We start from the raw sequence: 12,722 nt of genomic DNA on the forward strand, positions 1-12,722 counted from the left end.
TTACTCTGGAGAGCGTTCAGAAACGTGGAGATGTTTCTACTGTCACACATTATTTGGAGATTAGAGAGCTCAAACCGGCGCTAACTGTTGGAGGCTCGAAGAAAAACACTAGAGGGAGAAATATGGGAGAAAAAGAAGGGCAGAAAAAGACTGTTGGTTTTGGAGGAGGGACAATGTCTCAAAAAAGAAAACAACAAAACACACAGAGTTTGCCTGATGCACGTTTAATTCCCAGTACGCAAGTGTGACTTCCATGAACTGACCTCAAAGATGAGAGTCACGGGTGTTCCTTCTAAAGAAAACATACTTAAGAAAGTACAGTACATGGCCGAACGCAAAGGGGAAAAGGGGATTTTTGCCATCTGTGTTGGTTCTCTTCAGGCCTAATGCAAAAAAGACTGTGTCTAACTACAACCCAGTACAACCATCTGCTCAGGGATGTTATGAATTGGTCCGTGTCTGCCATTAATTGTGTCCTCTTTTGAAAGGGGCCAGAGAGGAATCACGGCTCTATTTTGTCACTCCACCGGGAAGAGCAGAAGAGGAAAAGAGTATAGGGTGTTCCTGACCTTGCATCTGGTAACTGTAGGGTGCTTGTCCCGTCTGAGGCGTGGAGAAGCTGGAACTGTAGCTGAGGAAGCCACTCTGGCCTGGAGACTGAGCCTGGGTCAGTCCGCCCTCTGTCTTGATGCCTGCCCACAATGGACCTAAATCAGTTAGTGACACCAGAGCAGCATGATGCACAATCCTCAGTGTTACTCCTTCCACGTCAATCAAGAATAAAAGATAACGGTGGCTTGTTTCGCACTGGGCCGTGGTTCAAGCAACCTTTGCATTGAAGTGTTTGTGCCAAACTCGGCATGGACTTCCAAGAATTGGCTGGTTGGAGTTCAAACAAACCTGCTTTTTGATTAGATTGAATCAGGCCCAATGCAGGTTTGCATTTTGCTTCCACTCAAACAAAGACGTGAACTCTCGGGAACGTATTTCGAGATTGTTGTACCTAAACAACATTATCTGTGTGCATATTTTCACAAAGGTTTTCATAACGTTCAAACCCCTGGAAAAGCATTTCTAGCTTGAATTGGGCTCTCACAGTGTATAGACGAGGAATTGGAATCTTTATATCTCTCTTATCTGTCGAACTAGCAAAAAATTAGTAACTGTCTAAAGGAGACACAGACTCTGCAAATGCAAAACAAAAGGTCAGCAGAGTCCCAAGGTGGGAAAAGGGGCGACTAAGGGCTGAAGTAAGCATAAGCCTAATCTAAGTGATCAGCACACTGTTAGCTAAGTTTTAGAATTGATCTTAAAGCTACATGCTAAGTATGAGACAAAAGGTGCATTCCGTTTGACAGGGTCCCTATGCAGTGTTCACTGCTCCCTACTCCCTATGCACGAATATCCATTGAAGTGGACTTCTTTAACAATAATTGCTCATTTAGAATGCGCTAGAATGTCAGCAAAGAATGGCAGCGACAAGATCACGCAGATTATGATGTAACATACATATTGTAATTTATTTTACTTTCAAATTTAAATACGTATAAAATACAAATACAATTTTGAATCTAATAAAAAAGTCAGAATTTATGTGTTTATCATACTTGTGCCATTTTCAGTACCCTTCGAACTGAACATGTTCGCTCCTTTTCGGGTTGAATCCACTTCGCAGTCCACTTACGGTTAAATGAAACACACCAAAGATGCTAAAAACGATTAATGCTCAGATTTAACGGAATCTCATTTGATGACTTGTAAATCAATTAAATGCATTAGAAGGACCAAAAACCATTAAATATTGGCCACAATTGTCAACAAATAAGGAAATATCGAAAAACCCGCTCATGAATTTGACTTAGATAGTGTTCGCCTGGTAGAAATATTTTATTTCTAAAATGTGGGCAAGCAAGACAAATCTTGTAAAATGATTATTTGCCAAAAATGTTTTTTAATATTATTCCTAAAGAAATAATAATAATAATAATGAATATATTTATAAAGCTGTCCACATTTCTATCACTCTGAGTAAATAAATAAATTCATTTTAAAAATGACCAAACAAATCCTAAAGCATAAAAAAAAAAAAAAAAAAATCAAATGAAGAATAATTGTTTTAAAATACTACAAATAAATTTAGTTTAATACTATGGCAGACAATATAGAAAATGCTTCATAAGTGTATCTGCTTGAGTGAAAAGCAAAGCACAATCTGAAATGCAAAGCTTTAAAGAATGGAAAAGAATGAACTGAGTCAATTACCATAGGCTGGAATCGCATAGGGCTGTCCTGGCTGAGGGTACGTGCCATAGGCAGCAGCCTGCTGCATTCCTGTGGTGTATTGTGTCTGTCCGTACGCCGCCATATTTTGGGTGGAAGGAGTCGGAAGAATGTGTGGATAGGGTCTGCTATTTAAGAGCAAAATAAGAGAAAAGGGAGACATATATTTTTACCCAAAAGCCCATATCGCAATATTTGCTCAAAGACAAATTCTCTGTGATTCTGCTACTTAATCATAAATATTTCTCCAAGCTGTGAAACGGAGAAAAATCTAGCCATTTAGCAGCTGATATACATTGGGAAAGAATAATAAATCACAAGGAACATTTTTTGCAAGATAATAATTACAACAGATTTTGGAATACGCAAGCTGCAGACATCAATGAAAACAAAGCAGCTGGGGAGTCCAGAATCTGGCAGCAGGATCTAATTAAAGGCCCAAATGAAGTTGGATGCTGCTTATTTTTTAAAGAAAAATAAAAGAAGCCTTACTTGGAAGGGTAAATCTGGGGAGAGAACTGGTGAGTTTGTCTTGGGCTGAAGCCACTGGTTCCAATGGCTGTGGAGAGTTAAAAAGAAAAGAGGCAAGCACATATTCAAACATTAAAAAATAGGGTAAATATTATTCTTTGCCAACAGAACTTCTGGAGTCCAAGGAAACAGTAATTACATTGCATTACACTATTTATTTCTCTAACCTTATTTTAGGTTGAAAAATTAAGAGCAATAATGAAGGAAAATAATCAGGTAATATTGGAGCATTTTCTGCTGACTGTATACATAAAAACCTACACAGGATGGAAAGGCCTAGTGTCCACAAACAGGCACACACACGGAGCTGGGAATGATGTTTAGCCGCACACACTGGAGGGTTTAAAGTAGGCCGTACAATGAGAAATCAGCGGGCCTGATTACAGGTAAGTAGTACACACAAGGAGCCTTCATTAGACACATACTGGCCCTGTGGTTCCCAGCCCTTAATGACGGTGTGGAGGGCCATTCAGTTAGCTCACACAAACCATACAGCAAGATGAGATCTTTTGATGTGCCAGTGGGTGCATGACTTAAGTTTTGAAAATAGCACTCAAATTGTAGTGCCATTATAAAAGGTACATCTCTTTGCCTTTTTTTAATTTTTTTTTATAATAACTATTGCTAATACTATAACTAGACTTACTACTTACTATTGCTGTTTTTAGACTTCTAAATTTAAATTGGTCCTTTGTGAATTCTCATTTTGTAGGGCTTGGATGTCTTTTCTTTAGGGTCTAGGTATTACGAATATTGCAATTTTCTTGCCTTGCATGTATAATTGGCTGTGACATCTAAAGTAAGGGTTAGTTAAGGAGCTCTTACTCTATGTAACTGTATTCTTTGCACCCCGAAACCAGGACCTTTTCCACACACTTCAGCACCTGGTCTGGGAAAACACTGAGCCTCTACACAACTATATCCCCTGAGTATAACGTGGACTCAAATGACTTCAGTTCATTCATATTGTCAGAGATAGAAGTCCAAGCCTTGATTTATATGAGTCTAACATAAAGGTATCAAGTACTTAGTCAAATGGGTAGTGAAATAAGACAAATTAGCAGGAATGTAATACTTTATGAATAGTTCTCACATTTGCTTAGTAAGTAATGTGAGGAGTCTATAACATGTAGAAGACCTAACTAAATTTGTATGCTTAAGTTTGAAAATAGACCATTGAGAGTATAACATTTTTGACACAAAGCAAAAGAGCTGGTTTTGTGGCTCCAAAATGTCTTAGCAATGGAGTACAAATAGGCATTTAGTATCACTTTACATCTCCCATCTTAAAAAACTTTATAAAGTTTTGAGGTTTTGAACGGCATTTCATAATTTATAAGCCGTGCATCTAAGACCCATAAGATGAATGGACCACCGATGGGGTGTCACTTGATTAGGGCCGAGAAGGGGGATGGGAGGGTCAGCCTGGGAACTGAGACAGAGCCTCACACTACTGGAGCTGGAGCCACAGAGCCACTTCCTGGGCCTCTGCTTATCAGTAATCCATCTGTGGAATCATCTCCCACCAGTCAGCCCTACAGCTTCGAGTGTGTGCGTTTCGTACCTGATCCTGAGAAGCCGTCTAGAGAGCCGTCTGCTACAGAGGTGGTGATTTCACTGCTGCTCATTGGCTCTGTTTTAACTGCAAGCAGAAGGAAAGCAGAGCATTTGTGAGCTGCACTGGTAAAGCCGGTTGTCAGTCACACTACAGGCAAATGCCTTTCTGCTTGTAAAATCAACATACTTAATCTTAAAGTAATGCGTGAATTAAAGCATTGCCAAAAAGCAAACTTTTGTAATGCCAAGTGCTCATCCAGATAGTTTTATTGCCTCACAATGTGGAAAGGATCATTAGGTAGGTGGTTGGGTATTGTAAGGATGGCATAATGAAGTGGGCTTCTTTTGAGATAATAGAGCTTTCAGGTTTCACCAGCTCTTTCCTCGGTAGCTCATAAGAGAGGCCTACAATTAAAGCTAATCTCTTCTACAAATAAAACAAGGACACTTCCCTTCCAATACACACAGCTCTTGTGTTGATTTATGGACAATAGCCATACTAAACACTATTATTTAAATGCATAAACCAATCTACTTCTGACAGAATGACATGTAAACATCAAAGATCAGAGAGTAGATAAATATATAGTTTCATAAATAAATAAATAAAATATTATATATATATATATATATATATATATATATATATATATATATATATATATATACACACACACACTTTGGATTCAGTCCATTTTTTCTTTCTTTCTTTTTTTCTTTTTTTTTTGTTGTTGAAAGAAATCCATTACAAAAGATTCTGTTCTAAACATATCACAAAAATATTACATAGCACAACTGTTTTCAACATTTATATTAATAAGAAAATATTATTTAGCATCGAATCGACATATCGGAATGATTTCTGAATGATGGCTGAATTTAGAAGAAAAGGTTGCTTAAAGTCTGGCTTTGCCATCACAGGGATCAGTTAAGAAATATATAAATAATATTTTTCAATATTTTTCAATATTTTTCTATCTATCTATCTATCTATCTATCTATCTATCTATCTATCTATCTATCTATCTATCTATCTATCTATCTATCTATATAAACTTTCAGTTTAAATTGTAACAATATCACAAAGCATTACTGTTTTTACTGTATGTTTGATTAAATGTATGCACCCTTGGTGAGCATAAGAGACTTCTTTCAAAAACATTAAAAACGTTACCAACTCCAAACTCTGAATTCTATATAATATACTCTTGTTTATTTATTTACATTTTATTTACATTTAACATTGAACTTTTATTTAATGCCAAACGATGTATTCTAAATATCATTAGTCACTTGTTTTCTTACCGGAAGGGTTTTATGTAGCATCAAGGGAAAACAGGCAAAAAAGGTGGAATTTAATGGCAGGAGTAAACTGTGGAATGCATGGACGTGCAGCATAATTGATATGTCAAGGCAATGCATGGTGTATAAAATGCGTTTGACCCAACCGCTCCGAACTATAATGAGGGCAACCGGGAGATGATTTCACAGCATTTAGACAGGCCCGGATCTTTGAAATGAATCCATCTCTGTCTCAGGAGGGGGTGGGGTGGAGGTTTACATTTATGAAAGCAAAATTCACAATGTGGGTACAGAGTCATGCCCACTGAAATCCCTCATGGCTGAGGTAGCCATCAGCTTGTCATGTCGAACATGTTGCAGCTATGCTCTCCCTCAAAGGAACACATGTCGATGGGGAGCGGTTTGAATACGTCCCAACGCTCCCCCCACCCCTCCTTCTCGAAGGGATACGGGAAAATAGTGGCACGGCACATGCAGAAACTAGTGCAGTCAAGTCTTATCACATACCACACATAACCATAAAACCGTCCAGCGGAACATCAAATAAAAAGCTAAACACACATTACGTGTGCCCACAGCTTTTTAACCATTCATTGATGGTCTGGAATCATAGCCAAAAAGTCTCAAACCATGCTTTCAACAGATTCACCATAACACAACACAGAATGCCAAACAAGAGTCCAAATGAAAGGCGCAATAGTTGAAGAAATGTGAGCGCATCAAATTGGCTTTTTCACATTTGTGAATACAATCAGATGGAATTGTTAGGATGGCCTCAGGCTGAAATGACTATATAACGCATGTAATTTCACATATGACGCCAAGTATTGTCCTTTCATTGTTTCGCCAGAACTGCACAAACCTGCAGCGGACTGTGAACTAGAACTTAACAACCAGTCAGCTGTGGTAAGCATAGTGATGTTATCACCTATAGGGAGAAAGAATGGGACAGGACACATGACAATCTGCACTGGCACAGGTTGGGCCTTATCACTGCAGAAATGGGAGAAAACCACAGTCAAGATTACATTGTGTAAACTACTTCAGAGCTGAATAAAATTCTTATGGGCTGTAACATGATCCGTAAAAGAACTGTAAGGTCTACAGTTTATATTGTGCACGCATTGAGTCATTTTTAAAATGAAGCGCTAAAGTGCACTGATGCCTTTGTAATAACTTATGTAGAAATATAGATTCAAGATATTGCAGAGGTCAGGGAAACAGATATTTCAAACTCATGTATATTTAAATGTAATTTTATTAAAAAAAAAAAAAAAAAGTATATGAATCCCCCTGACATGACAAGCATATCACAAATCCAACAGAGCAAAAATCTGCAGATGTTTAACACGGATTCAGCTTTTCACAACTTAACGGTGCATAAATGTTACACAAAGAGAATGGGCAGGTAAAATCCTTGTGCGGTAGTGCTAATAAATCCACAGTAATGAAGGTATACAACCCACCGGAGGATGTGGAGACGTACCTTCAGTGCCATTTGGTGTCATGGAATTGTTATTTATATGTGAGTTGTCGATGTTGGGACCGTTTGGGGACTCACTGCTTCCACTTACTCGGCTGTGTGGACTAGCTAGATCCTGCATTTCCATAGACCTAAGAGGAAGAGACACACGAAATGGTCACATGAAACTAAATGACACGTGCACACACGCTCAAACTAACAAGTACATCAAGATCTGAAATAGGAGTGATCGTTCAAAATACACAATTAACAATTACACAACATTGACAAAAAAATTATTATTATATAATACAAATCCATGTTTATTTAAAAATCCAATACTGACATTTTATGAAACTAAAATAGATTTTTAGATGCATGTAAAACAATACCTATTACCTTTATAAACAATATATATACTATTAATTATCATTATTTAAATCATTTTAAAATGAAATGAAAACAAATTACATTAAAACAAGAACATTCCAGCAGCTCTCCAGAGAAATCCGCTTAAGGGCATTCCTTTGAGGAGCACCAAATGACATTTGACACAAATTTTACAATTAATGAGACATCTGATGATTGATTGACTTTTAAGCATAAAAATGAACCACCATTGGCCCACCGCAATTTTCATACAATGTTAATTTCCCTCAACGATCTCTGATCTGAAACAGATATAGCCAGGCCCGTGTGTGTGAGAGAGAGAGATGTGTGATTGTGAGGACTCAAACCTCAACAAGAGCGAATGAAGAGTTCACTACAGCATGATGTTTGCTCTGGCGAGCGTCTTAATTGTTTCTTTGTTTATGTACTGAGGGCCACGCCACTGAAAACATTATTCTACTGGCTCCATCACACACTCGCGGGATTTTATTATGCATAGCAAATGGAAGGTCAGGCCAGTGTGCGTCTGCGGTTGGATGTATGTTACGGGTGTTTGTGTGTGATGTGAATGCGGTCGCAAAACTAAAACACACATCAGTCTCCAGAAAAGCATTATTGTGCTAATTGCGCCAAAAATGTGATTCCTTGTGTGCCGGGCTGCCAGAATCAATTAGGAATGGTTGTGTCACTGCTATCAACAATCAGTTGGATTTTTATGAATAACAAAGAAGAGGAAATAAGAAACGCATTATCAGCGTAGATTATCATACCTCTTTTTAGCCGTCGTTCTTGATCGGCTATAAAATATCCGTTACAGATGGTCGCAGTTAAAACAGGGAAAAAATTACACATGCCATAGAGAAATTTTTAAACTCAACTTGCTTTTTTAAATAACGCCTGTTTCTGACACAAAGCTTATATGTCAAATGTTTTCCTTCTCTAACACCTCTAACTCTCTCTGTCTTGATTCTTTCAAATGTCCAGCAGTTTACAAAAACTTCCAGACACCTTCTCCTGATGTGTCTCAAGCCGTTTAACTTGACTAAACAACTGGCTGCTTTTCAGTGATGCTGCTGGCAGCAAATCAGCTCCCTCTTACCTGAAAATGGACGGACCTCAACCATTTATGTCAAATAGTGTTTTACCTTGCTTTCTTTCTTTTTCCCTATCCCCTTTTCCACCTGCCAGGACCCTAAAAACAATATCGCTCCTTGTTATTTCAGCTCGATGTCTCTGTGAAGAGCCATCCGTGACACAATAGACGATGTCTGAGAAAACATTTTTGTTATTCTCACACAGAATGGCAAGAGAGGAGTCAGTGGAACAGAGAGGCACATTGTCTGTAGGCTCAACCCCTCCACCGTTGTTTCCTCCTTCCAGGTCTTCCCTCCTCCCAGCAGAATGATGGAAAGGTGATTCATCATTGGTCTACGACAGCTGCAAACTGGATTAGTCCTCCCCCAATCAACATGCAAAGCGGCTTAGCCAAGGTAAGCAACAAAGGGAGGGGTGAGTGACCAGGAGTGGGGGGGTGCGGTTTTAGGCGAGCCAGCCAGGGGTGCCTGCTCTAGGTCGCTGCCGCTGTTTCCTCTGGAAGTGTAGGGAAGGGGGGGTCAAGGCTAAGAGAGATGGGACTTTGTTGAACAGAAGCTAGTCAAGCATGACACCCCTAGCATCTTTCATCTGCAACTGACACTATCTGAAATTTATCTACACTCCCGCTCCAGGCGCACTGACAGTTCCTAATGATGGTCAGAGGGATGACTGCGACTTCGCTTGAGGGTTTGGGGGACAAATAGATACTACTCATTGCATCTTCTACAATAAGACATAGGGAAACCTATTTGGTGTATCTTGCTTAAGAAGTTGAACGAGTTGAACGTATTGAGTGCATCTTGTACAGTTGGAGTGGAACCTTTGGGGCCACATATGTTTTCTATGATACTTCAAATGGTACAATTACTCTTTTTAGCTGACAATTACATTCTGCTGTCCACTACTGCACTGATACCTGCGGCGCTATTACCCAATATCAGACCGGAGCTGAATTCTTGGATCTAGGTCACGGTTATTCGGCCTTTCCACCAAAACGTCTGAAAAATCCTTGCATGAATTTTTAATGCTGGGCTGTTTTCATGATTTAGTAATCCGAGCTGTTTGGTCTTGGTGTTTTTTGCCCCCCTCTTCCCACAATGGCCATGCTGTGATGAATAATGGTCAAGTTTTTTTCCAAATTTCTCCTTCTCTTGACCCCGTCTAGTCATATTAACACAGTTTTGTGCTCTAAAGTCATTCTTTACATCACCCTAAGCTTGGGAACATTACTTTGGCTTTCTATAAAAAGTCCAGCACAAGCTGTTTCATTGCAAGACAAGGGAGATAAAGAAGGAAGGGATATAAAGAACTTGCTACGGCCTGCATTCAGTGCCCTGAGCTTACGAGGCATTACGCATGCCGCTCTCACGGCAAAGCCCCTCATCCAGCAGGTGATTTTTTCACCAGGTGAACGGGCAAAGGAGGGGCCGGGGGGGGGGGGGGGGGGGGGGTTAAAAGCAGAAACAAGCCCTTGTGCTGTACTGCTAAATATTTATTGTTTAAACAAAAAAGGAGTGCATTCAGCATCTTTGATGTGCGCTTCAATTCAACCTGAACTGAGCTGTCTTTGAAGCTCTCGGGAACAAAGGGCTGCGTTGGAAGTGTCATCAAAAAAGCCGAACACGCTTCACTCACAACTGTTTGCACGGCTTTTTGTCTCGCTTTGCTTATTTCAAGCGCTGTTTTTTCTATCGGCAAACACCGCCAGGCTTTTAACATTGATCATTGTAGAGCACGCGGGTTGTCTGAGCCGCTCCGTCACAGATGAGATTCACCTGAATACTTCAATTCTGATGTAATAACAAGCACATCTGGCATATTTTGTGGTATTTATTATACTGTGGGATTTTTTATTTTTTTGTCAATTATATTTTAATTCAAATAAGATTTTTCAAATTTAAAAAAGATATATTGAAATATTATCATTCACTTTCCCCTGCCTGCTTTCCAGCCACGGTTTACAAGATTGTAATTTTATAGGGCAAGACATGCATGTCTCTTTTTGAATTTCATAGACTATGCAAAACATGTGTTGTAAGTTACTAGTTTTGAAAAACAACGCTTTAATCAAAATAACTTTAAAACAACTAATCCCAACTTAAGCTGGTCAGCTGAATCCACATGGTGGCCCAGGAAAAATAAATCCACTTGCAAAGAATGTCGATGTAGACAACAATTGAACACAGATGTGACTAGAATTAGACACAGTTTACAAAATGCTACACTTCACTGGACTCTGAGAGCAGAAAGCAAAGAAATGTGCACTGCCAGCAAAACACTGATTACCTTAAGCATAAAAAAGAACAGAATGGGAAATGCGTGCTTGTAATATCAGATTAAATTTTGTTGCAGGCATATGCTTTAAAGTCCCCCCCCCCCATAACAAAATTATGTATTTAAAATTGTGAATGAACTAAAATACTAATAATATTTTAACAAGAAATTACATGAAAACTATCCACTTAAGATAATCAATATATACTTATAAATGAGGCCTATAAAAATGTATGTGGAAACGCACACTTTATGTGGAAACACACACTTGGACACATTTTCACAAAAAAAAAAAAAAAAAAAAAAAATCTATTTGCTTTTTTAATTGTTCATTTAAACAGAGAATTTAAACTTCATTCTGAACACGTGATGCAGTTTTCTTATTTGTCTCTTCAATTTTGTTCAATCTGAGCTCAAGCAATGGACAGTGAAGCTACATTAAATCTGTTAATTTGCTCAACTGTTTCCAGAAGTCCATCCGCTTTGAATGTCCACCAGAGAAGATTTAAGGTACACATCTGATCAAATTCTCCCCACCGCAGTGTAAAAGGAAAAAAAGCGATCACACTGCGAACACGTAAATTGTTACTGAAAAAGCATTTAATTTTAATGCAAACTTTTCTTCTCGACTTTTAATTTTACAAAAACACTCCATTGCAATTAATTTAAATAATAAAAAAACAAAAACTGATTTTATTGTTAGACATTAACATTTATTTTTTTATTTCCCCTATTTTCTTTAATTCACAACACTAAAACCTGAATCTACACAGACATCCTAAAAGCAAAAAAAAAAAAAAAAAAAAGATACTCAGGTTTAGCTCATCCTCTGCGTCTCTGCTTAAGTAAACAAACTCCTTGATTACATGTAAACAAACACAAAGGATTTGTTCATGTAGAAGAGCCGTAATCAATTGAGCTTCTCAGTCCTTATTTCCTTCTCCCTCAGCGACATTTTCCTGAGACCAACGGTGGCATGTTAACAAAATAACACTCTACTGTGTTTAGTAAACAACTAATCGCCACAAACTGTTTCCGCTGTCTCTATCTCGTAAACAGTGGAGCGCAGCAGTTTCAATTAACCCTGTGTCTTTCACCGCGCACCGTTTCCAGCTCGGCCGCACACATACGGAACGCATTGGGCCTTCAGCAAACAACGGCGCGTCGTTGGGCTGAACGCATGAGGGCTTATCAGAAAGAGCTTAATGCAGTCGAACTTATGCCTTATTAAAACAAATACACTGTGTAAACAGTAGAAATCAAGCAGCCCATTATGAGGTAATTAGATAAGCGGGGTTATTGTGCGAAAGGAACACAGAGAGAGAGCGGCTGGAGGCAACACCGTATTAACACACTCTGGAAAAATCAACGCGAGCCGGGAAACAGCTGCCGTGGGATGGCTTTTCAATTATTATAAAAGAAAAGCAGATTTAAGAAAACAATTTCCAGTGCTTCTTTACTAAATGAATGTACAACAACTTAAAATTACAAGACTAAAGTAAGAACAACATTATCAATTTTGAGAAGTCCTGCATAATTTGAACAGATAACACAAAATGCAAAATTCTCAAAGAAACTTCTTCGTTCTCCCATAGGAAGCAACTCTTTCAAAAATGTACGGGTGTCTTGGTTTTGGTGGCTGCCTGCTGGTGTCTTACAAGACCCCAGTCTGCCTTTCTGTCTACCCTAATGCATTCCTGCCTGCAGCAGATGGCATTGGATGTCAACTGCTAAAACTGAATTGGTTTTGTTTATTCTGCCAGCTGAATAGAATCTTGGGTTTTGCTTGTTGGATGAAAAATAGAAACTTATTGTCTAGGACTCAAAATGG

The 12,722-nt window shown here is 38.7% G+C and overlaps 1 protein-coding gene across 9 annotated transcripts in view; it reads right to left on the bottom strand.

The window, feature by feature from the left end:
- eya1 (EYA transcriptional coactivator and phosphatase 1) overlaps nucleotides 1-12,722 on the bottom strand; it is a 71,210-nt gene that overhangs the window by 28,968 nt on the left and 29,520 nt on the right. For 2 of the 9 annotated variants that reach the window (XM_026201060.1, XM_026201064.1), the window contains exons 2-7: nucleotides 7,157-7,284; nucleotides 6,533-6,598; nucleotides 4,376-4,453; nucleotides 2,773-2,839; nucleotides 2,263-2,408; nucleotides 570-707 (exon numbers count right to left, since the gene is read on the bottom strand). In XM_026201060.1, the coding sequence (XP_026056845.1) occupies nucleotides 570-707; nucleotides 2,263-2,408; nucleotides 2,773-2,839; nucleotides 4,376-4,453; nucleotides 6,533-6,598; nucleotides 7,157-7,284 (623 nt within the window). Of the gene's footprint in view, nucleotides 1-569; nucleotides 708-2,262; nucleotides 2,409-2,772; nucleotides 2,840-4,375; nucleotides 4,454-6,532; nucleotides 6,664-7,156; nucleotides 7,285-12,722 lie in introns of all 9 variants that reach the window. The other 7 variants (XM_026201061.1, XM_026201062.1, XM_026201068.1 and 4 more) reach the window with 7 other exon arrangements.

Source organism: Carassius auratus, chromosome 24 (genome assembly GCF_003368295.1).
Source record: "Carassius auratus strain Wakin chromosome 24, ASM336829v1, whole genome shotgun sequence".
Lineage (NCBI taxonomy): Eukaryota > Metazoa > Chordata > Actinopteri > Cypriniformes > Cyprinidae > Carassius > Carassius auratus.